The 27,020-nt window shown below is 44.3% G+C and overlaps 1 protein-coding gene across 4 annotated transcripts in view; it reads right to left on the bottom strand.

Annotated features, from left to right (window-relative positions):
* Nucleotides 1-1,472: 1,472 nt before the first annotated feature.
* patj (PATJ crumbs cell polarity complex component) overlaps nt 1,473-27,020 on the bottom strand; it is a 36,557-nt gene continuing 11,009 nt past the window's right edge. For 3 of the 4 annotated variants that reach the window (XM_077533241.1, XM_077533240.1, XM_077533242.1), the window contains exons 5-43: nt 26,706-26,889; nt 26,388-26,516; nt 26,065-26,313; nt 25,743-25,845; nt 25,337-25,425; nt 23,860-23,989; nt 23,025-23,086; nt 22,442-22,498; nt 22,232-22,366; nt 22,011-22,166; nt 21,145-21,231; nt 19,921-20,085; nt 16,289-16,498; nt 13,519-13,788; nt 13,167-13,194; nt 13,027-13,078; nt 12,636-12,713; nt 12,493-12,564; nt 12,252-12,429; nt 11,830-11,940; nt 11,521-11,614; nt 9,118-9,332; nt 8,018-8,109; nt 7,886-7,940; nt 7,704-7,811; nt 7,568-7,630; nt 7,412-7,472; nt 7,223-7,350; nt 6,902-6,985; nt 6,558-6,820; nt 5,383-5,530; nt 5,243-5,311; nt 4,165-4,288; nt 4,041-4,072; nt 3,376-3,498; nt 3,201-3,305; nt 3,005-3,099; nt 2,817-2,940; nt 1,473-1,936 (exon numbers count right to left, since the gene is read on the bottom strand). In XM_077533241.1, the coding sequence (XP_077389367.1) occupies nt 1,775-1,936; nt 2,817-2,940; nt 3,005-3,099; nt 3,201-3,305; nt 3,376-3,498; nt 4,041-4,072; nt 4,165-4,288; nt 5,243-5,311; nt 5,383-5,530; nt 6,558-6,820; nt 6,902-6,985; nt 7,223-7,350; nt 7,412-7,472; nt 7,568-7,630; nt 7,704-7,811; nt 7,886-7,940; nt 8,018-8,109; nt 9,118-9,332; nt 11,521-11,614; nt 11,830-11,940; nt 12,252-12,429; nt 12,493-12,564; nt 12,636-12,713; nt 13,027-13,078; nt 13,167-13,194; nt 13,519-13,788; nt 16,289-16,498; nt 19,921-20,085; nt 21,145-21,231; nt 22,011-22,166; nt 22,232-22,366; nt 22,442-22,498; nt 23,025-23,086; nt 23,860-23,989; nt 25,337-25,425; nt 25,743-25,845; nt 26,065-26,313; nt 26,388-26,516; nt 26,706-26,889 (4,690 nt within the window). In that variant the 3' untranslated portion in view covers nt 1,473-1,774. The remainder of the gene's footprint in view (nt 1,937-2,816; nt 2,941-3,004; nt 3,100-3,200; nt 3,306-3,375; nt 3,499-4,040; nt 4,073-4,164; nt 4,289-5,242; nt 5,312-5,382; nt 5,531-6,557; nt 6,821-6,901; nt 6,986-7,222; nt 7,351-7,411; nt 7,473-7,567; nt 7,631-7,703; nt 7,812-7,885; nt 7,941-8,017; nt 8,110-9,117; nt 9,333-11,520; nt 11,615-11,829; nt 11,941-12,251; nt 12,430-12,492; nt 12,565-12,635; nt 12,714-13,026; nt 13,079-13,166; nt 13,195-13,518; nt 13,789-16,288; nt 16,499-19,920; nt 20,086-21,144; nt 21,232-22,010; nt 22,167-22,231; nt 22,367-22,441; nt 22,499-23,024; nt 23,087-23,859; nt 23,990-25,336; nt 25,426-25,742; nt 25,846-26,064; nt 26,314-26,387; nt 26,517-26,705; nt 26,890-27,020) is intronic. The other variant, XM_077533243.1, reaches the window with a different exon arrangement.

Here is a 27,020-nt window from a genome sequence, read left to right as displayed (position 1 = left end):
TTTGTTGTTTTTTTTTTAACCACCATGTATAGTAAGGCTTTTTTATTTTTTTTAAAAACGACCATGTATAGTAAGGCTTTTTTAATAAAAATAAAATAAAATAAAAAAAATGACCATGTATAGTAAGGCTTTTTTTTTTTTTTTTTTTTTTTAAACGACCATGTATAGTAAGGCTTTTTTAATTTAAAAAAAAAACAAACGACCATGTATAGTAAGGCTTTTTAAATAAAAAAAAAATATATAAAAAAAATAAAAGACCATGTATAGTAAGGCTTTTTAAATAAAAAAAAAATATATAAAAAAAATAAAAGACCATGTATAGTAAGGCTTTTTAAATAAAAAAAAAAAATATAAAAAAAAAAAAAAAAGACCATGTATAGTAAGGCTTTTTTAATTTAAAAAAACAAACAAACGACCATGTATAGTAAGGCTGGCTTTTTAAATTTAAAAAAAAAAAAAAAAAAAAAAAAAAAAAAAAAGACCATGTATAGTAAGGCTTTTTAAATTAAAAAATTAAAAAAAATAAAAAAGACCATGTATAGTAAGGCTTTTTAAAAAAAAAAAAAAAAAAAAAGACCATGTATAGTAAGGCTTTTTAAATAAAATAAAAAAAAAAAAAGACCATGTATAGTAAGGCTTTTTAAATTTAAAAAAAAAAAAAAAAAAAAAAAAGACCATGTATAGTAAGGCTTTTTAAATAAAATAAAAAAAAAAAAAGACCATGTATAGTAAGGCTTTTTAAATTTAAAAAAAAAAAAAAAAAAAAAAAAAGACCATGTATAGTAAGGCTTTTTAAAAAAAAAAAAAAAAAAAAAAAAAGACCTAGTAAGGCTTTTTTAATTTTTTTTTAAAAACGACCATGTATAGTAAGGCTTTTTAAATTAAAAAACCAAACAAAAAAAACAAACAAACAAAAAAAAAAACGACCATGTATAGTAAGGCTTTTTAAATTTAAAAAAAAAAAAAAAAAGACCATGTATAGTAAAGCTTTTTAAATTAAAAAAATATATATATTTAAAAAAAAAAGAAAGACCATGTATAGTAAGGCTTTTTAAATTTAAAAAAACAAAAAAACAAAAAAAAAAACGACCATGTATAGTAAGGCTTTTTAAATAAATAAATAAATAACAATCATGACAAGGCTTTTTTATTTTTTTAAAAACGACTATGTTTAGTAAGGCTTTTTAAATAAAAAAAAAACAAAACAAAACAAAAAAACTCCTTAGTATACATGGTTGTTAAAAAAAGTTTTACTTGACATATTTGTTTAAAAAACGCCTTATTATACATGGTTGGTTGGTTTGACCGCCTAATGTGAAAGCCTAATTGTATTTTATCAAGCTATTGTGAAAAGTTGCTTTTCTTCACATTTATTTGCATTTGACGGAAGTGCGGACTCCATTTTTTTTTTTTTTTTTTTTTTAACAGCCACTCACGTGTGCATAGACGACGGCTTCAAATAAACACGCGTGTGCGTTAATATCTTTTACTTGTATTAAATACACAAATATTGTGCGTGCTCAAATCAACATTGCGTTGTGTGTCGTGTATTTTTTGCAATCACCACTCCACGCGCGGCTTTTCAAGCTAACTGTTAGCAGTGACCACGTCACGCTACGCTAAATGCTAATAAGCTAATAATCACGTCTTGGGTGGCCACAGGACGCTGACAAGCTATTGTGGCGTGTGGCTAACAACTGCTAGCGGCTAGCGTTAGCATCCGGGCATTTTGCCGATAGCGTTGTGGTTCAGCTTTGGCTCGCGTGCGCGCGCGTTAGGACAGCAGCTCGAGCGTGACGCTTCCCGTGTGTTTCTTCAAGATGGCCACGGCCTGCTCGTGCGTGGCGCCGTCCAGACTCTCGCCGTTCACCGACAACACTTGATCGCCGCGCTTCGGGAGACCGGCTGCCGCCGCCGCCGCCGCTGCCGCCGCACCCTAGCCACAAACACACGTTAGCATGTTAGCGGCGCATTGCTAGAAGGAAGACAGTGGCTGTGCTCCAATGCGCACCCGGCGCCATTTTGTCCCAATGTCCAGGGAGTGAAAATGAGTCACAATGAAAAGTGGTGAAGACCGATGTTGACGCAGTCGGGTTGATGTAGACCACAATGCATTGCAAACGTGAGAATCAGTGATGCATTATGAAAATAATGTATGAATTTTAGTTGAAAAGATTACAAAAAAAGTAAATGATAGCTTTAACATAACATGAATCCAACAATAATGTTCATCTGACCGCTAGCTCATGCTGGCTAACTTACTAGCTCGACGCATGAAGCCATTTATTGATATACTGTCATTAATTGTGTGTCAAGTTGTTTGGATCAGAAAATTGGATGTGAAATAGCCGAAACGGTCAACATGATCTGACAAAAAACAAAACAATTGTGTTAAATGATTGTTCGGACTAAAACATTGACAACTGGACAAATAAAATGATGTTTTCTTGGACTAAAATTCTCCATTTATAGTCGATTAAAAGTTGATGAAATAAACACGGGACGAGGTTTTGACTAACTATCATAAAAACTAACAAGCGTGATTGAAGCTGGACTAAAACTGAGACGAAATTTAAAAACGGCGGACAAAAAAAACAGTTGTGCTGGTCACGTGATATGTGACGAGGACAAAATCATCGAAAAACAAAGTCAAAAGAAAGTAAACCAATCAGCAAAAAGAATGAGGGGCACGATATCGTGTGGGTGGGGCTTATGCGGTCAAAGAGCACCAGGGCGGCCATTCGGACACAGCCAGTGTTGACGTGGACACGTTAGCACGTTAGCATGTTAGCTTAGCATGGGTGGCTAGCTCAGACCTTGTTGAAGACGCTCTTGACGTAGATGGGCAGATCTCCGTGCGCGCTGCCCGCTCCGCCCACGATGCTGAAGCCCAAAGCGTCGCTCGCCTTCTCCACCACCACCGTTCGACGGACAGATCCTCTGAGGGGGTGGGGCAAGGGCGGGGTCAGAGTGCGTGCGTGCGTGCGCGCGCGCGCGTACTCACTGTGTGTGCGCGTCGCCGGAAGGAAACGAAGTGGAGCTGCCGGACAAACTCTCCACCTGACTCAAGATGGCGGCCATGTTGGTGTCGGCGACCACCTGGCAACAACACACATGCACATGCACATGCACACGCTCGCACGCTGTAACACGGCAAACGCGTTTACGCCAACATTTTTGCGTGCGTGCGTGCGTGAGACCTGCAGCCGGACGTCGGCGGACGTTTGCCTGAGCATGTCCACGACGTCCTCGTGCGACAGAGCGTCCACCGAGCGGCCGTCGATGCTGACGATCCGATCGCCCACCTTAATTAATAAAACAACACAAGTCACGCTACTCGCTCGCTCGCACACGTGCCGGCAAACGCGCACCCACCTTGAGCTGCCGCGTGTTGGCGGCGGCGCCGTGGTGTTGGATCATGGCGATGAAGACGGGGACGTCCCCCAGAGGGCTGCCCCGCCCCCCTGCGATGCTCACCCCCAACGAGTCACCCGCACCCTGGGAAGGGGAGAAAGTGGGCGTGTGACATGACATCATCTTTATGAGGGAGAGGGTGCAAATGTTTGTGGACGTGTGCAATAGATTTCATTTAGTTTGAAACGATAAGCCTGCTCTAAAATACAAACTTGAAATCACAACTCCAATTGGAAACCAAGGCCCGACCAATTCATTAGCCGTCGAAGCTAAATAATCGGACAATTATTGGCCTTCAAACATCGGCCAAAACAATCGGCCAGTTGGAGTCATTTTTCAATGCCAACTTTCTTCTGTACTCACTTGAAGTGTGTAGCCCAATGGTTGCATGGCACCACACTGCCCCCAAGAGGCCAAAACACTCAGTATTTGTTCTCACTGTTTTTTTCATGTATTTGAGTTTCTTTGATTATTATTTCACTTTCTTCGTGTTTTGATGTTGTCATTGTCCTTTCGAGTCATATTCTATCATAAAGTTGATATTTCAAGCATTCAAAGACTTTCAAACCGGAATTTGAAGCCTCAACCCTCGTGAGTGCATGCGTGTGCGTGTGCGTGTGCGTTACCTTGGTGATGTGGACCGTGCGCAGGGCGACACCTGTAAAGGCAGACGTGGAGTTACCATGGCAACAAGCCGCTGGCTGGCTCGCAAGCTAATGCTAACGCTAACAAAAACATCAATAAACCTACTTGTGTCCTTGGTTGGACAGGAAGTGACATCATCATCATCATCATCATCCTTTTCCTCTTTTGAAGGAACAGCAGGAGGAGGAGGAGGAGTCACGACCTTTGAACTTCTTCCTCCGTCATCCATCTACGCACACACACAAAATATGAAATATTCCCTCTTGCTTTTGTCAACTTTTTCTTTTTTTGGTCACTTCCTGAATCCCGTTTCAGAAGCTTGACTTGTTTCAAGAGGCAAGATTTGTATTGATTTATTTTTGAATAAATCTCTGTGGCTTCTTTTTCCTCCCCAGCCACTTCAAACAACTCCTCTGGTGGGATCCCAAGGTGCCGTTTTGTTTTCTTTTTAACAATTGTTCATGCATCTTTGTAGCTGCTATTAGTCAGCTTTCAAATGAAATACGTTGCGTTGAATTCCATCAGAAATCCAAACGTTTATTTGTCAGAATGTTTTTCTCGCAGAAGCGGAATATTGTTGATTGGGGACGGTAATGATTGACGCATTGCTTCGCCATTCCTGGTACGATGATGGAAAGCTAACCTGAAGTGCTGTTGGAAGAAAGAAGAAGTTATTTTAGTCCGATCAGATGAAATATTTGGAAGCATTTGCACTCTTTTTGGAAGTAGTGTACGCTTGCTAGCACATTAGCGCTAGTCTGTTAGCATCACTGATCTCTAAACAGCCGATAGGCCAAGACTTTTGAGGTGGCGAGGCGGCCATATTGCTCCTCCTCATCGCTAGCATGTTAGCAGGCCTCGATGGCAAATGGAAGTGATTTTTTTTTGTATCATTTCTATCTCTATGTTCTCCGTGAGAATTATTTTGTGTTATTTACGCTTTAATATCGTGTTTTGTGTATTTGGGACACTTCTCACGGCATGCTTAACCGCAATAAATGCCTGTTGGAACAAGGACTACTTGGACTCGTCATTTTTGAGTGGAAGGGCGAAACCGAGCGCCTTTTCCAACTCTTCTTCTGTTCTGACTCTTCATGATTTGATTTGTTTTTCAAACTGATCTCAACCCCCCTCCCCTCTTTTTTGTTTTTTTTGTTTTTGAGAGTTGAGGCGTCAAACTCACGCTCGCGCCGCGTTTGCAGGAAGCGGCTTTGAGTCGGCCCACCTCCAGCAGGACGCGACCTCGGACGCACTGCGGATTGACGGAAGACGTCAGCGTGCAAAATCGGCCATCTTGCAGATGGCGCCAGAGCGACCACTGACCTTCAAAATGGCGGCCACGGCTTCCTGGGAGGCGCGCGTCGTGTCTTGACCGTTGACCGACAGGATTTGATCTCCTCGCATCAGACGGCCGTCCAGCTCGCCGGCGCCCCCTTTCACCAACTCCGAGATGAACACGCCGCTGCCGCTCCTGCAAGACACACAAACAGAAAGTCAGGTAAACGCACATACTTGCAAACACACAAAGACGCATACACGCACACGAAGGTCCGTCCGATTCATCGAAATTCTATTACAATTTCAACTATTACACTACACAATTACAAAATCAGTAGAATCGTAACAAAAAGATGACTAATTTTTGAGTTGTTTAAATTGATACATTTGCACCTTTTTTTTTTAAATTTTAATATAACTAATTTAATAAAATTTGCTTCATTCAAATGGAACTTGCATAATTATAATGTTTCAAAGAATTTGATTTGTCTTCATATTTTTTATTTTTTATTTTTTTTTACGTGTAAACATGTTCTTGTATTTGTACTAAAAAATCGTCCTACAGCACAGTGCACATGCTGCACTCCAACTTCAAGTTTTTGTCAACATAAATCAATCAATAAAGATATATTAGAAATTCTGTTTGGTCCAAATGGAACGTACATAATTATAGTGTTTCTATTATTATTATTATTAGTTTTAATTGGTCTATATTTTAACGTGTAAACATTTTCTTGTGCTGTACCAAAAACAATAAATGATCGTAGATATATATATGGATATTATAAAGATATATTATTATAAATTCAGTTTGGTCTAAAATTAACAACATAATTATAGTGTTTCTATTTTTTTTTTTATTTGGACTTAATGTGTAATTCTAATGTGGAAACATTTTTTTTGTTTTGTACCAAAAAAATAAATGATTGTCCTACTGAGCAATCTGCATAAATCAATAAATATATATTATTATAAATTCAGTTTGGTACAAAAGCAACTTATAGAATTATAGCGCTTCGATTTAAAAAAAAAAAAAAAAAAAAAAAAAAAAAAAAAAAAATGCTCTTAATATTTTTAAATGCTTAAACGAGTAATCGTGATTTCAATTATTACCAAAACAATCAAAATTATTATTATTTTTTTCACACGCATGAAAAACAAAGAGAGCCAAAGGAGTGCTAAGTTTGGTGGAGTGGCGCGTCGTCGCCACGGCGACCGACCTCTTCCCGACGATGCTGATGCCGAGGCCCCGCCCGGCCTTCCTGCGCAGCTCCACGGCGACGACGTCCAGCGGGCACGCCGGCGTCGGCGAGCCGGCGGCGTCCGACGAGTCGGCGGCGTTCGGCCGGCGAGGGCGGCGCCCGTGTCGGCCAGGGCGGCCGCCTCCGTCCCGCAGAACCGTCATGGCCACTTTGGAGCACGGACGCCTCAACGCCGCGATGGCCTCCTGGTGAGACGTCTGCCGGAGGTCCACGCCGTTCACCTGCGCGGCGGCGGCGGCGGCGTCAGCGTCAGCGTCAGCGTCAGCGTCTCGGCCGGCCGAGCGTGTTGAGCGCGCGCGTACCTCCAGAATCTGATCGCCGGGCAACAGGCGGCCATCTTTGGCCGCCGCGCCTTCTTCGTACACTTCCAGAATCACCACGGCCTGCTGACAACCACAAAATGACAACATGAAACGTTACTAGCCAACATTTTTTAGTTAAATTAATATAATAATATAAAAAAATGAATTATTATATTTTTATTAGTCGTACATGAAAAACAAAATCTACCAGTGGGGGGAAAAAATGAAATGTGACAATGCAAACATCAATAAAGTTCCTAGAAATAAAAAGAAATGAAAATGAGTGTTGACAAAAAGTGTTGAGCAAGAAAATCAATTTACGAGTTGCGTGTCGACGCCTCCCACCACGCTGAGGCCCAAACCCGAACGACCTTTGCGGATCTCCAAGGTCGTCACTCGGCCTGGAAGGATGCGACAGGTGGCCGGGTCGCGGGAGGAGGCGGAGCTTCCTGTTGGCAAAAGCAAGCCTCGGTCACCATGACGACCGCCCCGCATGCGAGAGGTCGCTACCTGCGCCGACGTCGGCCGACGAGGCGATGATGTCGTCGTCGTCGACGCGCTGCCGCTCGCTCTTTCATCCATCCACAATCAAACCATCAATTTGGCGTCATGGGGGCGTGGCCATGTCATCATGGCGCACACGTGTTGCCATGGCGACACTGTTACCTCCAGCGCATCCCCGGGACGCTCCTTTTTTTTCTTGCGGTCGTCCTCGACGACCTCCTCGTCCTAATGTGGGAGGGGCTCATTTGCATCTCATTTGCATACACCTAAACCCTCACAAGTCAAACACGAGGCTGACCATGTCTTCATCTGAGGGTGGGCGGAGCATGTCGCTGTCAGGTGGGCGTGGCCATTCCGCCGGGACGAGCGAATCCCCCGAAGGCGGCGGTGGCGACGTCGACGCGCTCTGATGGAAAACAATCCATGTCATCTGTCACGTCACCGGCGAAGCGGAAGCGGAAGCGGAAGTGGCGGCTTTACCTCGGGGGGCGGCGGGAAGGGCGGGACCGCCATCTGCCGGACGCCATCTTGGCTCCTGCCAGGCGGGCGGGGTGACGTCATCAAGGTGACGGCGAGGAGAGGACGCTTGATCGTCAAAAGAGCTTTTCTTACCTGAGCAGCACCAGTTTGACTTTGGAGGCGGAGCTCTTGATGAGGGCCGAGGCGTTCTGGTGGCTCCGCCCATAAAGGACGTGATCGTTCACCTGCCACAACGAGAGAAACGTCGATCGTGCAGACGCACCGACACACTCTTCAACAACAAGCACCAAAAAAAACCTCAAAAAAATAAATACATACAAAAACATGCATACACATATATGGAGGTTAATATGGTGCAAAAGTAACTTGTAAAAAAAACAAACCAAAAAAATGTACACGTAGAAAAATGTATCAATTTGTACCTGTTTAAAAAAAAAAAAAAAAAAAAAAAGTACCTGTAAAAAAATTGCAAAAAAAATTGTACATGTAAAAACTATCTGTAAAAAAAATTTGTACATAAAAAAATTTCCTGCAAAAAAATTGCACATCAAAAATAAATTGTACCTGTCAAAAAAAAAAGCACAAAAAAGAAAATTGCCCGCTTCCTTCTCTCCGAGTTTGAATTGTTTTGCAGCATCTGCAGTGCGAAATTTGGAGCAAAAGTCACGTGACTCGACAGCAGTAGAAAAACCCACTTCTGACTCCTAGTGGTGACCTCTTTAACTGCAAGTTGTCATTTCTACAGGTACAAATCAGGACTTTTACAGATACAAATTTACACTTTTTTTCTACAGGTACACATTCTTTTTACATGTACATTTTTTTTTTACATCCAAATTTTGTTTAAAGATACAAATCAACTTCTACAGATATAAATTTATACTTTTTTTTTTTACAGGTACATTTTTTATGTACATGTCCATTTTTAGTGGACTTTTTTTCCAGGCACACATTTTTTTTACAGGTAAATTTTTTTTGTGCACTTTTTTTTTGTTTGTTTTTTAAATAGATACAAATCACGACTTTTACAAATATAAATTGATACTTTTTTTTTTTTTTCTACAGGTACGTGTTTTGTTTTTCCAATTAGTTTTGGCACCATATTTAGCTCCATTCCATCCCTCACCATGTTCAAGACACACAAGCATGAAAACAAACATGAACACACATAAAGACAGACGCAAACGGCAAAGCAAAACAAAACGAGAGCCAAGCGAGGGGGCGTGTCTGACCTGGAGCAGCTGGTCGCCCACGCGCACGCGTCCGTCGACGGCGGCGGCCCCGCCCGGCCGCAGTCCCACCACGAAGACGCTGCGAGTGGAGCGGTCGCGGTTGCCGGCCAGGTGGAGCCCCAGACCGCCGCCGCCGTCGTCATCGCCCGCTTCATTGTCCAGCTCCACGCTCAGCAGCTCCCCCTGCAGGTCGCCGTAGCGCTCACGCCAAGGCTCTGCGCGCACGCACGCACGCACAGAGATCGGGCATCAAAATCCTCAAGTGCGCACACCTTCGCCATCACTGCGCCCTCCAGTGTACAAAATGAGCAACAACGGGCCCGCAGGCCCTACCTTTGACACACTTCCTGCATACAGGGTGACCTTACACAAACACAAACATCTGCACAACAACACACTCATGCCTGTGAAAAAACCTGCAGCATGACGCCACCTGTGTGGTGTCTGTCTGTCTGTCTGTCCGTCCATACATACATGACTAACCTGCCATCAGCACGCTCCATCTGGCCTCACACGTGACGTCACATCCAGACGGACACAAAACAGCGCACGTGCATGTGTGTGCTAGCAAATGTGTCGACACGCCCGCAGCCCCTCCCAGCCCCAACTCACGATAGTCAGCTCAACAGCGCCCCCAGCTGACTGCAGCAAGGACAACAAGGGGAAGAAGAAGAGGAGGAAAGCGGGAGGGGGCCAAAGTCGGCATTGCACTTTTGTCATTGGCTGACTGCATCCTAGCCCGCCTTGACTCACGAGCTGAATTTGATGCGGCAACAAGATTGCAAATCAATTGGACTTAGTGAGGAAGCGTGACATCATCACCCGAGAATGGATGAAGGAAAAGGAAGGACGGGAAACGAGGAGAGAAGGGATGTATATGGAGGTAAATGTGGTGCACGAGTTACTTGTAAAAAACAAAACAAAATTGACCTGTAGAAAAAAAGCTTACATTTGTAAAAATCGTGATTTGTACCAAAAAAAAATGTACGTAACATTTTTACGTCGTGATTTGTACCTGTAGAATTGACAACTTGTAGTGGCCACTCGGAGTCACAAGTGGTTTTTCTGCAGTGGTCCAGTCATGTGACTTTTGCCCCAAATTTCTCGCTACAAATGGGGCAAAAACATTTGTACTCGTAGAGCTTCTCCAGGTACAAATTACGACTTTTACAGATACAATTTACACTTTTTTTCACTGGTACATTTTTTTGTTTGTTTTTTACAAGTTAGTTTTGTACAATATTTACCTCCATAAATGAAAGTGCCAAGGAAGGAAAATAGAAATCGTTTTCGGTTTTGCCCAATTGCAAGTAGAAGTTGCTTGGAATGGAAGGTCCAAGTGTTTTTTTTTTGTTTTTTGGTCATCTTCAAGGCGTTCCGAAGGTAAAACAAGGAGAGCAAATTAAGAACAAGTTGCATCGTTTTTATTGCTCAGAATAGGTTGCATGACATTTGAAGCATTCACGACAGCAAAGCACTGGCCACGCCCGCCGCTCAAGTGACCACGCCTACTCACTCACTCACTCACTCACTCACAAGCGCCATCCCTCAACCAACCACAAGTCAAGCCCCGCCGCCAAAGCATATCAAAACAAGATTGAGCACATCATCATCCAATCATGTTGCAAAAAAAGATGTTGTGGGGGCGGGGGTGGGGTCGAGTGAGGGGGTGTGGTCATACGAGGCCTGCAAAGACACGCGCACACACAAAAAACTTTTTAAATAATCGGCCAGCAGCAGTTGGGGGGGTCTCAGTCAATTTGTTCCTAATGTGTTGATTTGTCGACATAATTTCATTGAAAAGCATTTCATACCACTTCATAAATGTGGAATCATTTGGCTTATCAATCAATGTCAAAACTCGAAACACATTGGATGCAATCGTTATTCAACATCAATCATTTCATGAATATGCAATTTGTCTTCATTCATTCTCATTTTTCAAAACAAAACATTTTCTATTTATTTCATTGAAATAACTTCTTGATAAATGATCATCGAATGAATTAGAAAGATGAAAAAGGAGCATGGATTATTCATTATTCAAATGTAGACATTTGCCTATTGGCTCCTCCCACAATTTTCAACACCAATCCATACGATTGGTCCGTCCTCACGTGTGGGTGGGTCTTATTTTGACAAATGATTGCGCAATCCAAAGTGTTGAAAATGGCTGACGCTCTTTGATGATGACATGATGATGATGATGATGAAGAAGATGATGACGTTGACGTTTTTGGGCCCTACCATAATTCCAATTTCTCTATTGATCGATGTCAATCATTCATTGATCCTCTGAACCGCTTAAATTGCAATTTGTTGCAACGATATCAAGTTAACGACGCAAATTACAATTAGTTTTGTTGGCTATCGAGAGAAGCAATTTGACAGAGATGCACGCACCTTGACGGGCCTGCGTCAGCTCCTGCTCTGATTGGCCGGGGGGAGGCCTGTAAGGGGGCGGATCCCGCTGAGGGGGCGGGGCTACTCTCATCATCTGCGCGCACAAAAAAAAAAAAGAACACAAAGTCAAAGTCAGTTCCTGTGGTCACGAGGGGAGAAAACTCCCACAATTCTTTGCTCCTGACTAAAAACTTCAACAGCTGATTGCATTTTTATTTGACGTCGTTTATCTTCACTTCATCTATCAATGTTTAAAAAAATAAAATAAAATAAAATGCTTTTGGCTGGCTGGAAATTGTGCGTGCGTACTCTTGGGTTAGCAGACAGACTCTGGACGATGAAGACGACCGGACTGCCCGCAGATTTGATAGCGTTGACCGCCTCTTCGTGAGTGGCGCTTTGTAAATCCACACCTGACACCTGCACAAGCACGCAACACACCTGACATGAACGGGACTAACTTGGCAAGAATGTCAGAGTTCAAAGGTCACGTTTTGTCTTCTGTTTGAGTGGCAGCGTATGATGGAAGAGTTGGAATGAGATCTTATTCGACCGAGCTGGCAAGAAAGAAAAACACGTCACAAGACCAGGAAGTAGAGTGGGTGGGCGGAGTCAAGAGGAATGGCGTCAGTCACTTGGTGAAGAAAAGAGAAAGGAAAAGACAAGAGCAAATGCACAAGTAGGAAATGCAAAAGAAAAAGGAAGTCGAAATGGAGAAGTTTTGTAGGAACCTGCAAAATCTTGTCTCCGGTCTTGAGGGCTCGGGTGGAGTGGGCGGGGCTTCCGGGGACCACCTGCTTGATGAAGATTCCCTTGAGTTCTTCTCCATTCCTCAGACGCTTGATGACATGATGGCCGCCCACGATGCTCAGGCCCAGCGACTCGCCCTCCTCGGGACGCACCTCCACCCTGCGCGCACGCCAAAAACGCCATCTTTGTGCAAACGTCGGTGAGGTGGGCGGGGTCGCTTACCTGCGGGGGGGTCCCCAGTGACTGAACCGAGGAGTTTCCTCACCCTCGCCCTCCTCGCGCTCGGGAAGCTCCCTACGCACGCACGCACGCACGAGCGCAATCAGCAACCTGTCGATGGGGGCGTGTCTCCCCACACCACTCACCTGCGCCCTCTTCTGGTGGCAGAGAATCCCCCTTGACTCCGCCTCCTGCGCTTCTCCATGTCAATCATCCTGACGGACCTAACGTGACAATCGCAAGTGACGACGGGCGGAGGCGCTTGACAAAATGGCCGACAGGTGGCGACACAGACGACAGGTGGAGGAGGAGGAAGAGGAGGACGACGAAGATGAGGAAGAGGATGATGAAGAGAAGGATGATGAAGAGGAAGAGGAGGATGTAGAGAGAAGGATGATGAAGAGGAGAAGGAAGAGGAGGAGGATCTGGAGGAAGAGGATGAAAATGATGAAAAGGAGGATGAAGAAGAGGATGGTGAAGAGGAGGAGGAAGAAGGAGCAAGAGGAGCTGAAGAGGAGCTGGAGGAGGAGGACTGACTCGGTGTCTGTCCCGTTGACTTCCGAGTCGTCGTCCGTGTCCGCACGCTGGCCTGCACACGCACACGCACACGCACACGCGTTTTGGGTTATGACATGAAAACGATATTTGAAGAAGGTGTGAATGGAGAGAAGCGTCACCAGGAAGTCGTCCGTCTTCCATCCAAGTCTGAAAGAGAAAGACAACAAGCGCATTTGAATTGCAAACTTCCCACATGACAAAATCATTTGGGCCACTTCTAAAACATTCGACATTTGCTTGCCACATTTTCAGCTCATTTTTAATCCTTAAATGGGCTTTGTTTTTTTGTTTTTAATCAGTCACACGAGAATTTTGTACAACAAACAAAGTGATGCCAGTGAAAGTCAAAAGAATACAAAGGAACAAATCAGCCGTGAAAACAAATTCAAATGAAGTCAACTTTTGAACAAAAAAGGAAATGAAAATGTGCAACGTGTTTGAACGTTTGTCCCCGTGCAAATTGTTAACAACCTGTCGTGCGTCTCGCCAGCCCGGCGAGGATGCTGCCGCCGACGTCCACTCGTCCCAGGACGGAGACGCTTTCCTGAGAGGACGGCTCGTCTCCTCCTCCTCCTCATCATCATCATCTTCATCATCATCATCATCTTCATCATCGTCCACTGCCATCTCCCTGCCCTCCTCCTCCTCGGCGGGGTCAGAGGTCAGCGAAGTTGGAGCAAGGCCGACGTTGCTGCTGAGCTCCGCCTCCGTTTGCCCTTGGCCAAGGTCGCGTGGCGAACCCTGCGAGGAGGTCACGTGAGCACGCGAGTGACTTTGAAGGCGGGCGGCCGGCATATATCAAAGACGGAAGAGAAAAAAAAAAGAAAAAGAAAAAAGTGCACACTCAGCATTTCCTGTCACGACCGTTACCAGCAGTGCATTAACGACAACACTTAAGATAATTTCCCGCCGCGCCCTTAAATGGAGGTGAGGCGCTCGCAAGCAACGCTCGACCCTCGTAACGTTTGGAGAGGCGGCGGCGACCTTTCACGTGAGTCGGCGTCGCCGTCATTCACCGCATCAATCGTTTGACGCTTGAGTGGCTTGCTCAAGGGCACGTCCACCATGCTGACGGTTGGGGATCGCACCCGCCACCTTCGGGTTGGGAGAATCATACAAATTGACAAAAAAAATCTTATACGATCATATTCACTGACAAATAGTGTCCATTTTGTCAACGAAAACCAAACAAAAACAATTTGGTCAACACACATTTTACTCCAGACTAAAACTACACTAGACTAAAATCATCATTAATAAACAATAAGTGGGACTCAATCGGTCTGCATTTTACGGGATGAGGTTGACTAACTGTGATAAAACTGTGATGAAATTGGACTAAAACTAAGACTAAATTTGAAAATGGCGGCTTAAATAAACGCTACTAACAAAACAATTTCAATAGAATGAGTTTGTGCTAGTTGTCTTTTTTGAAAATGATTTTTTATTGATGTTCTTTTTCTATGTGACTTTGTGCTGTTGTTGAAGTTGAATAAACGTGTCAAATGTTGACAGACTGTCGGCCATTTTGGGAAATCAGTTGCTGTGATGTGGAAGTCGGCAATGATGAATATTGGCGACTAGTGTTCATTTTTTAATCCGCTATTTTGAAATTTAGTCTCAATCACGCTTGTTGGTTTTGATTATAGTTAGCCAACCTCATCCCATTTTTATTTCATCAACTTTTAGTCGACTCTAATTCCAACATTTTAGTCTTTATTTTACTCCAAGAAGGGTTATGTAATTTTATTTGTCTAATTTTAGTCAACAAAAAGTGTCATTTTAGTCTTGTTTTTGTGCATGTTGCACTCGCTACCTGCAGATTTGAAAGGGGGCGTGTCAACTGTGTGTCACATGACAGATTAGCAGAGACAAGATCTTAAAAATCATATTTTGGGCTCATTTTGTTCCTCAACTCAAATGTCCATAAATTTGAGTCCAGTTTTTATGAAGTGAAGGAAAGACATCTTGTCTTGTCTTGATGAGTCGACAAAAATGCAGACTGATTTAAGAAAAAAAAAAAGAAAGAAAAAAAAAGAAAGAAAATGCAGACTGATTTAGTCGCACTTATTGTTTCAATGATGAGGCTTTTAGTCTAATTTTGGTCTGGTGGAAAATGTGTGTTGACCAAATGATTTTTGTTTACTTTTGATTGAGGAAATGAAGAAGAATGTCGACGATGCTTCATCCCTTCCCAACTGGCTGCAAAACCATTCGGAGCAGCCATTTTGACAGTCGACGTGTCCGCCATGTTGAAGTGAGCGATCCAAATTGAAGCGGTTTTTTGTTTGTTGTTCTTGTGTAAATCTTGATGACACGCATCTCAGCAACAAACAGGAAGTCACACAAACACTTCCTGCAGTGACCTAATACTGCGGTAGTCGTGGACCGGGACAGCACCCCCTTCCCCCAACACGCCCCCCCCCCCCCCCCCCCCCAACACTCCACTTAAGAGTGCGGCGATGTTGTCGAGCTGATGGAGCACTTTGCCGCGTCCCGACATCTCGCTGACTCAGCGACTCGCTCGAGGAGGACGAGGAGGACAGACGAGGGGGATGAAGGCGAGCAGGAGGAGGAGGAAGAGGAGGAGGAAGAAAAAAATGGAGGAGGAGGAGGAGGAGGGAGGTTGACGGAAGGTGAAGGGGATGCGGGGACAGGACGGGACCACTTTCACTCTCCACGTAAGCCCGGTTGGGCTACAGGACCTCCTTTGACAGACATACGCACACCACACGCCACGTAAACACATACGCATGGAGGAAGGCGGGAAAAAAGAAGGAAGCAAGAAAAGAAAAGATAGACAGAAAAAAATGTCAAAGAAAAGAAATTTGATTTGAGGGGGAAAAAGTACAGAAGGAAGAAAGAAGGATGAAGAAGGAATGGAAGCAAAGAAATTGGGTGGTAATGAAAGAAGGACCAAAAAGGAGTGAAGAGGTAAACAAAGAAAGGAGAAAAGAAAAGGAAGAAACAGAAAAAAAGACAAGGAAAAGTAGACGTACTAAAGGAAGAAAGAAAAAATGATAGGAAGAGAAAACACAATGAGGAAAGAAAGTGTGAAGGAAGGACAGACAAGAAGAAGGAACAATGAAAAGGGAGCCCAGGAAAGAAAGAAAGAAAGAAAGAAAGAAAGAAAGAAAGAAAAAGAAGAATGACAGGAGTCGTGTCCATCTGTAGGAATGATGATGATGAAAGATGGATGAAGGAGGACGAGATGAGGGGTGAAAAAGCGTTTTGGTCTCACCACGAGTGGCTTGCGCACGCCGAGGCGCACGGTGCCGGCCGGCGCCCCCTTGAGGACGCGGACGGCCCGTTCCAGGGTCACGCCCTCCAGCCGCACGCCGTTGACGGACACCAACTGGTCGCCGGGAAGGAGGACGCCGCCGCGCTCCGCCGCGCCGCCCGACACCAGCGAGCGGATCACCATCACGCACCCGCCGGCGTCCAAAGGGTCCTGAAAGAAAACAAAAAAACAACTCAAATCTCAAATATGGATTTGGACAACAATCACGTTGACGCAAAACCATTGATCGAGTAACATCTAAAACGCTCACTCCAAAAAGTGTCACCATAATCACCATTTTTTCTTATCTTCATTTGGATGTTCGACATGTGTCATCAAATGGAAAAAAAAAAAAATATATATATATATATATCAATCAATAACTCATTCACAACAAAGGCAAGCAGGAATAAATACATATTCAATAATAAGAGTGATGTCACGTAGGTGACCAGCAGGGGGAGACAGTGACTAGAAAAATTGCTTCCAAGTCTTAAGTTTCATCTTTGTTTCTTTCCTAGTTGGGTGACCTTAAAATGTCATCAGAATGAAACTTTTTGTTTTTTTTTTTAATTATAAAAGGTAACTAAAGCCCAAAATGTTGAATGCAAGAATTAGCTCACGAGTGGCAGCAAATCGTCAAAACAGGCAAACATCGTCATAAAAGTCTTCCTTGCGCAAGTCAAAGCTTGTGTCCAAATTGACAAGGTTGCGTCCTCCGAGGGGGCAAATTTGTCGTCTGCATGACGTCACTTCTGCTACGACTCGACAGCAAATGTTACTTGTCGCTCGTGCATTCACGTGGAAGTGTGTGCGTGTTGTGGAGTCGCGTCATGCAGACGACAAATTGGCAACCTTGTCAATTTGGACACAGGCAAAGAGTGCTGATGAGCCTTCTTCTTCACGTGAAGACTTGCGTCCATTTCCCCGCCTCTCTTATGAGGCACTCCCCCTAGTGGCCCGCCAAGTCATTGCTCAATAAGTCATCAATAATGGAGCTGTTCTAGTGGCTGCATATTCACTACAAATATGGCGATATTTACGTAGGCGTATCAATAATCTATCAGGAGACAAAGTATCACGATTTATCGCGATATTGATATATCGTCACACCCCTAATACTGACATTTCCCCCCCCCCCCCGATACGCGCAAAACATTGCAGGTTTTTCTTTCTCCGAAATAATTGAACGAGAATGGACTTTTTGTGAGTGTGTTTCAGAGTTAAAAAAATAAACTTAACATTTGTAAAAAGCCAACTTGCGCGTACTTTTGCTACCTCCGGTTGCGATCGGAGGAAGGAAGGAGGAGTTTGTTTGTTGGCGTGGAGTTGATGGCGCACGTTGTCTAGCGGGCACCCGCCAGTCGGGAAGTGATGCGAGCGAGCGAGCGCCAAACTTTTGGCGAGGTCGAAGGGCCGACGCCGAGTTGAAGGCGAGGACGGACGGCGGGCATAAAAGCGGCGCGCACGCACATGCACGCTCGCGCACACACGGCGCACGCACGCACGCACGCACGCACTCCCCGGTGGCGTAGCCGGGGCAACGCGAGGCCTGGCTCGCCGTGCCAAGTGGAAGAATATTTTTAGAGGCGGCGAGATGGCTACAGGTGATGACGCTCCGCCTACTGCAGCGCCTTCTTCATTTTTTGGGGGGAACTTTCTGCAAAGACCTTTCGCACGCACGCACGAACGGCAAAACTATTCAAACGGTCCTACGCACACTTTTTTTTTTTTTTTTGCACACTACTCGCACGCACGCACACACAAACTTATTCTTAGCACTTTGCTACTACAGTTCTCGCAGCGATCACGGAACACGTATCCGGTGCACACAAATCAAGCACTCGTGTGTAATATATATAGTCAGGATGTAACCATATCCAAACATCACGATAGCATATTTTGACGCTGCCAATACAATAATTATCACGATATTGTGGGGAGGTTGGCGACATTTAAAAAAGGTCACAATATTGTAAAAAAAAGAAAAAGCATTCATGCTAAAAAATGTGCTTTTGTACAATTTTGTACATTTTGTATAACAATGAAAAATATTCTGAAAATATTGTAAATATTATATATTAAAAATATATAAATATAAGATAAATGAAAATATTGAGGCACTTGATGATGCAAGCCCATATTGACTCACTTCAAGAGCATATTACAATCTCGTTCAAAGATTTTAAACAAAATTTAAAACAAAAAGGGTCAAAACATTCCTAATGAAAATCAAATTGCACTAAAAAAACTAGCCACCAGGGGGTGCTAGACCAAATGGAAATCCATTGACTTTTTTTTTTAACAGATAGGTTTCTTTTAAATATCGTGAACATGACGACACTTAATATCACAATATCGGCCTTATGATGACATCCCTACAACATACATCAATGGCATACCGATATGATCGGCACACGGCACGCACGTCGACCGCGCAAGTCATGTACTCAGCAGGCTCATAATAATTTTGTACATTTTCTCTTTAGGTTACTTTTCATTTTTGCTTTCAGAGACAGTTTCTCTTTTTTTTTATTTTTATTTTTATTATTATTAATTTTTTTTTTTATTCGTTTTAGTCTTCATTTTAGTTGATTTTTTACTTTGTGTATTTCTTGTGTGCAAGACCTCGAAAACTTTCAGGGTAAGTATTGTGCAATAATAACTAGAGCTGCATGATATTGGAAAAACATGATATGCGATAGTTGTTGAATATCGCAATATCGATATTATTGCAATATTTAACATGTACCTAAAGAAATAACATTTTTATTGCCATTTTGTTTTTTCATGTGATAAAATAAGCAAGTTGAATGTTGTGTTCCTAGTTAATGAATGAGACGATGTTCAACTATTGGATGATGCTGCACATTTAACTGTGTCTGATTGGTCAATTCCAGGTAAAGCTAAAAAATTCAAGATGAAAATTATTGCATGTATTTGCAAAATGCATATTGCGTGGGCCAATATCGTGATATCGATATTTTTTCGCCATATTGTCCAGCCCTAATACTAACTACAAAAAGTATTATTTGAAAGCAGTAAAAAGTTCAGATTTTGTCCAGAATATGTGAATGTGATAACTTCATTACTTTTCATGCAGATCATCGGTCTGTTTTCACGGAGGACAACTGAGAACATTTTCGAGGCTGAAATTGGACGATTTGGAAGATTTCAAGTTCAAGGAGGTGTGGGAACGATTCATCCATTTGCAATTGATAACCGATTAGTTGTGCGCGCGTCAACAATCGGTTGCTGGTCAAATTGCGTCCGTACAAAAAAAAAAAAAAAAAAAAAAAAAGGAGGAGGAAGCAAAACGCACGGAAGTCTCTCATGTTCTGGGAGATTTTGGGAAGCGACCCCGCCCCCTCCCCCCTCCAGGCGGGTGTTGCATGAAGACCACCTGGGACGTCACCTGCAGTTCGCGCCACCCCCTCAGCTAGGGGAAGGCGGTTGGAGGAGGAGGAGGGGGGTGGGGTCTTGGAGGTGAAACTGCGCCTACAGACAAAGAGCTAAGAATGTGCAGTGGGGTGGGAAGGGGGGGGGGGGGGGTGTATTTGTATTTGGTTGTTGGGGGAGTAGAGCGATGTTACCTGGTAGTCGAGGATGCTGAAGCCCAGACCTCCGCCCGCCTCCTTGTGGAGTTCCAACTCGTCCACCTCCGAAGACCACAGCGCCAACTCGCCATCTTCTCCTTCTTCACTGGCTCCACCTTCCTCATCCTCATCTTCCTCAAGCTCCACTGACATGGCCGACACCTGCCGGCGCATTACGCTCGTGAGAAATGTTCATCAGTCAAAAGGTTATTTTAGTCAACTGAAACTAACGGGGGGGAAAAAAAAAATTATTTCGTTCACAAAATAAAATGAAAATGTTTTTCTACATTTTATCTGTACAAAACTATAATTATAGCAAAAATGTCCCAGTTTTAGCTAAAACTAACAAAAAAAAACTAAAATTCAAAAAACAATTTCATTAACGATATAAAATAAAAATGAAAATTCTTTTGAAAAAACAACAACCTGAAACTACATTTTATGTTTACAAAACGAACTAAAACTAATTCTAGCAAAAATGTTTTCGTCTTAATAAATTGATCTTCCTTATTTATCGTCTTGATGAATTTTGATATGAAGTGGAATAAGGACGAAGTGATGTCATCCTGCAGCAGCCAAAAGAAAAGCACCTTTCACATGTCATCACTCGCATGGTGCTTTTTTTGCGCAAGTAATACACATAAAAAAACAACAACCTAAAACTAACTAAAACTAAGCATTTATTATATAACTAAAACTAATAAAAACTAACAGAACCACCCTAATGAAAATGAACAACATTTAAAAACCAAAATGAAATGAAAAGTAAATATTCCAAAACTATAATAACGCTGCTAATTGCTAATCAGACGGTGAGCATGTTGTAGTTTTTGTGACAAATATGACACTGGACTTTGGTTTGGGCTGACGGCCATTTTGAATGTTGTACATAGAAGAGAAGGAAGTCAAGTGAGTAAGATTGTCACAAATTGAATTACAATTACATCAAGTTCAATTGACTTGAATTGAAATGAAGTGAAAAGTAGTCAAGTGTTTTGACCAAAATATTGTTGACAAGATGATATTGTGTCAAATGGACTGCGTCGGAATCCGCTAAGCTAGTTAGCTTCAGCCACAGTTACTCATCTTGTCATGAGGTCCGGTTCACATTAGCCGAGGTGACGCTAGCTGCTAGCGTTCACTCCGATGTGGACCAATCACGCGCCTGCTCTGCCCGCAGGCAGAAAAGAAGAAGAAGAAGAAGAAGAAGAAGTGACTAACCCGCTCCACTTCCTGTCGCTGGCCTTGCTCGGGCGCTGGCGGGTCGCTCGCTCCGCTGCACAGCGCCGCCGCCAGCTTCATCTCCAGCTGACCAAAAAAAAAAAAAAAATCGTCACAATTTCACGGCTACTTCTTCAATAAATCAGATTTAAAAAAAATGTTCATTTTCTTGACTTGATTTCAAAACAGGATATTACTTCAAATTAGCAAGTTATTGCAATCACCGAAGTGAAATTAAATTTCAGATTGATTTGATTCAAGAAAAAATAAATAAAATCCCATTTCAAATTTGAATGGGTTCTTTTTTGACGATAACTCGTTTGGCTCTTTTGTGATGTTTGACTTTGAGTGTTTGAATTTGGAGGCTTTTGTCCAATTCTTTCTGATCAGGAAAATCATCACATTATTGTCATCATTTTCTTTTTGAAATGAGCGATGAGATTACAAATGAATATCGGCTTGAAATATCGGTTATCGGCCTCCTTGACTACTAATGATTTGAATCGGTATCGGCCTTGAAAAAAACATATCGGTCTATCACTAAACTGTAGTTTCATATTTCATAAAACGGCGTCTTAATTGTTTCAATGAAACGTGTTGAACTGACGACAATCATAAAACAAAAGTGCTTGAGATTAATCTTACAGCTGCACAATGAAATAAATCAAATGACATCCATTTTAGTTATCGTTTTCATCATAACAAATGGCTTCTATTTTTAATTTTCCTTTCATTTTCGTCTAATTTTTGTCATTGATTAATCGACAAGTAATCGATGATCAAATTAATCACCAACTATTTTAATAATATAGTTTTTTTCGTCGACAAATTGCTGACTGTTTGAAATGACGTCATGGATGACGTACGTCGTCCACGCTGCGTCCGCGACCTTGCGACTCTTTCTCCGCCTCCGAGTCGGACGCCAGCTGGCGGCAGCAGACCAGCGTGAAAGGCGGCGGCGCCTCCTTCAGGAAGGCCAGCACCTCGCGACGAGACTTCCCGTACAGCTGCACCTCGTTCACCTGCAAACGCGCGCACGCTAACGTTAGCGCTAACGCCGGCGGGATTTTAGGGCGGCGACCGAGACCTGGAGCAGCTCGTCCTCGGGCGCCAGGACGCCATCTTTGTGGGCGGGTCCGCCGGGGAGCACGCCGGAGACGTAGTGGTGGCCGTCGAACGAGTCCAACTCCACGCCCAGGCGAAGCGTGTGCACGGGAAGGAGCTGCACGCAAACGGCACAGGTCACGAGAGGTCACGCGAGCGGCGGCGAGGACGTCGGAAGGCGCGTGCGTGTCACCTTGGAGGACCTCTGCAGCTGGGCGTCGTCCTCAATCGCGGGATTCAGGTGGATCGCCTGAAAGAAGGGCGAGCGACCAGATTCCATTCAAACTCGTTAGGATTCTCGTCAATGATGTTTTTCAAAAAGGAGGGCGGGGCTGGCTGTCAATTTCAAGCTCGGAAACAACTTTAGCGACGCACGCCCACCAGAAGATGGCGGCCAAGCACCATTTTTGGATTTGACAGCAGCCCACATGAAATATTCAACTTTTTCATCATTTTACACTCCAACAGGAAATTTCAAGTAGAGCACTGATCACAATTTTCCAGCCGATGGCCGACCTTTCAAAAAGTCTGACCTGACAATCTCAATATTTGCCGATCCCGAAAGGAGATCCAACTTGCTACACTATAGAGATGATAGCAGTCTAAAAAAAAATAAAATAGTGTAATTAATTACTACTACTACTAATACAAAAAATATATATATATATATTTATCAGACTAAATTTTATCAGTCTAAAAAAAATTGTGTAATTAATTCATTACTACTACAAACAAACAAACAAATTTACAGCTCACAAAAAAATAAATCAACTGACCATGACTTGGCAGTTTGGACCCAGAACCTCCTGCCACTTGACCTTCACATCTGCATCAGGTGCTGCACAAACACGCAAGAAAATCACACAAGGAAATAACGCACACACATGCACACCTGAATTGGGAAACAAAACACACCCGTTTTTTGTGTGGCTTAAGATGAGCGGCGGTTGCTACGGTAACGTGGACGTCAAGTTGATGTCAGTCTGCTGCTGAGCTCACCACAAAAAAAAACAAAAAGTCTCTGCTTTGGATTAAATTAGCATTGCTAAGCGCGACGGGGCGCTCATCAATCTTTGGCGCTGAGAAGAATAAAAACGCTCGTACATCGGCGTGGGCCCACCGCACGCTAATGACTAGCAGTTAGCGCACACAAGAGATCCACCGGCCTCAAAAACGTGGACGCAATAAAAATGTGTCGCCAGTCGGCCATTTTGGAGCACTGCTGGAATTGGAGTGTCGAGCTCAGCCTCTAGGTGGCGCTCAGCTCGACTTTGCCACCATCTTCCTGACAAGGAACTGTGTTGCGGGGTTCCGTTTAGACAAAAGCAGTGCTTTGTCTCCCCCTCGTTGCTTTTTTGGGGGCTTGGCTTGTCACGACAAAGAAAGATTGACTACCAAAACTTGGAGTATGCGTGTGAGTTGTACGCTCACCACCGCTTTTGTCATGTGTCCAAATAGTCGGCTGGATATTCACGACAAATATTGCGATACTTGCATAGTCGACAAAGTATTATGATTTATCGCAGTATCGTCACACTCCGCGAAGTAACACAAACAAATGACAGCCACACAACGACACAGGAAGATTGCGCAATAAGAGAGACAGGCTACCTGGAAGCAGGGACCTTTCGGCGGCGGCGTCGTTCTTGCGTACGAGCGTGAGGATGACGGTGCGTCCCGTCCGTCTCATGACCTCCACGACTTGCTGGTTGGTGAGACCGTGGAGGCTGACGCCGTCCAGCTGAACGAGCACAACAACACAAACGTCCTGTTGGGGAATCACCGCCCTACCCGCTACTAAAAATATAGCGTGTCGGCCATTTTGTAGGCTGCATCGTGACTACGTCAAAGTGCCTCAACGAAGCAGTTTTTCCATATACAAGAACTTTTGATTTGCCTTGAGACAAATGTGAGAAACGAGTGCACTTGCGTTCATTTTATTTGCATTCTTTTAAATTGAGTCTCAGTTTTAGTCGAGTTTCAATCACGTTTGTTCGTTTTTATCACAGTCAACCTCATCCCATTTCCTTTCAGTCCATTGGTAGTTGACTATAAATGGAGCATTTTAGTCCAAGAAAACATCATTTTATTCGTCTACTTTTAGTCAACAAGAACTGTCAACGTTTTAGGCTAGTTTTCGTCAGGACAATCATTTTACACCCGTATATTTGTTTTTGTCAGCAGATTATGTTGAACATTTTGGATCTAAAATTTCACATCAAATTTTCTCTCCTCTTTTTGATGAAAAACAATTAGACACAATTACATTAGTTAGCGGCCGCATTAATATTATTGTTGGAACATTCTAGCCGTTGGATTCATGTTACGTTTAACTATTTTTTTTAGCATTTCAGCGTGAATCCACCTCCTGTCTTTCCCATGTGTTTGTGCATGTTGCACTCACTAGCTGGAAATTTGAAAAGGGACGGTATCACTGTGTTTCACGTGACAGCATCACAGACGTGACAGCTTAGCAGGGAGAAGATTTTACACAAAACATAACATTTTCGTCTCGTTTTTGTTCAGGAACGAAAATGTCCATAGATTTTAGTCCACTTTTTGACGTGAAGGACATTTTCATCTCAGTCGACAAAAATGCATACCGATTTAGTCCCGCTTATTGATTATTAATGAGGGTTTTAGTCTCGTCTAGTTTTCGTCTGGTGAAAAATTATTTTTGTTTCGTTTTCGTTGACCAAATTAACACCAACCACCACCAGTAGATGGTGACAGCAAATTTCACAACATCCCGTCTTTGATTTCCGTGCAGGAGCAGGAAATATCAGTTGGTGGGTGGTGCCAATGCATCATGAGGCTGGTCAGCAAACACCAACAGGCACCACGCAAGAAGACGAGACACTACAATAGTGGTGAATGCACTTTTCCTCATGACAAACGAATTGGCGTATTTTTCGGAGTGCCGTGGGAACAGACGGATTACACCCGCATTCATCGGAATGGAGAAAGACGATTTGAGACGCGAGCGGCTGTTTTGGATCTCAAGTTGCGTAGTGATTAGATTCGGGCGATGATTCGCAACGCGGCCGCCACGATGATGACATCATGACGGCGGTGGCGGTCTTCTCACCGCAATAAGTCGGTCTTGAACTCGGATGTTCCCGCTGTGATGGGCGGCGCTGCCCGGGACCACGTGCTTGATGAACACGCCCACCGCATCTGTCAGGAAGACGACGCGGCCATAAAGGGATGCTAACATTAGCAGCAGTTCCCAAAACATCAACATTGGCTAAAGAAAGGAGAAATAAAAAAATAAAGAAATAAAAATCAAGAATGAAGACGAAAGATGAAGCAGAAGAAGACAACGACGACGACGACGACGACGACGACTCACCTCATGGTCCTGGCTAGCTCGCCAAAAAGTAATGTTGTGTTATCTGCTACAGAGTTGATGTAGGAGGCTCACTTGATAGTGAGAGATGATTTTGTGGGAAGCAGGAAGAAGAAGAAAAAGGAGAAGCGGTGAGGTGGGCTACCTTGGCTGCTGAGGGGGTTGTGGCCGATGATGGAGATTCCCAGACTTTGTCCGTCTTTCTTGGTGAGCGAAACCTCGTGGATCTCGTAGCCGTCCAGGTTGGGCTGAAACGCACAAACAGGAAGTAGGAAGGAGAACGCAAGCTGCGGGGAAGCAGCAAAAGGAAGTAGGAGGCTGCGCAACACAAGTTGGAGAACTTGTGTCTGCGAGGGAGAAAGCAGGAAGTAGGACGGAGGAGGAACTGACCAGGAATTGGCAAGTGGAAGATAGGAAACAGGAAGTGGAAATGAGGAGGCAGGAAGTAGAAAGTCACATCTGCCCACCAAATTGCTGGCCCGGCGCTGGAGCTGCGGGGGCCGTGGGGGAAGCAGCGAGGGTGCGGTCGACACGGGGGCGGAGTCGGGCGGAGGAGGCGGGGCTTTGCTCCTCTGACCGCACGGGTCCCTGGCGATCAGCATGGTCACGTGACTCCCGCACCCCTGCAGCACCTGGACCACCTCGTCGCTGCTGAGCCCGTCGGTGGGCGTGGCCCCGATGCGGAGGATGCGGTCGCCCGTGCGGAGACGCCCGTCCTGATTGGATGAGGAGGAGTGAGGGAGGGTGTACAAGTGGAAGAGCAAAGAACCGTTGGCCGTGGACGTCGTACCCGTTCGGCGGCGCCGCCCTCGACCAGCGTCCGGACCACCACGCCGGCGCTCTTCCCGCCAACGATGCCGAAGCCCAAACCCGAGCCGTCGTTCAGCAACTGGATCTCCTCCACGTGAGCCCACGCGGCCTTGGAGGAGGTCACAGCAAACATCTCTCGTCAAAAAAAGGTGGGACGACGGCCGCCGAGCTCAAGATGGCTCTTGTTTACGTATTTATACGTTTTTGGGAGCAAATCAGTTAATGCGCACACACAAACAAACGATTCTCGTGCATCCCCACATGTTGTGAGAGAGGAAAAGTGGGCGGGGTGTCTCACCTCACCCGCGGCGGTGTCATCGTTGTCATTGTTGCCGTGGTTGTCGTGGTCCCTGGCGACCGTCATGTCAAGCGTGCGTCCGGGCATCTGCAGCAAAGCCAGCGCCTGCCGCTGAGTCATGCCGGCCTCCAGGGGGCGCCCGTTTATCACCAGGATCTGATCGCGCGGCCGCAGACGCCCGTCCCTGCGTCAAAGCCGTGTGGGCAAATCAACATGTGCTGCTGTTTTGGTTAGCAACAGAGTTGAAAGCGCTTCTAAAGTCGGATGTTTCCCTTCCCCATGGCGACAAGCGCAAGCGTGCATTTGAGGAGAAGG

The sequence above is a fragment of the Festucalex cinctus genome, chromosome 10 (genome assembly GCF_051991245.1).
Source record: "Festucalex cinctus isolate MCC-2025b chromosome 10, RoL_Fcin_1.0, whole genome shotgun sequence".
NCBI classification, from domain to species: domain Eukaryota; kingdom Metazoa; phylum Chordata; class Actinopteri; order Syngnathiformes; family Syngnathidae; genus Festucalex; species Festucalex cinctus.
Note: the sequence above shows the minus strand (reverse complement) of the source record. Positions and strands in the feature narration are given on the sequence as shown.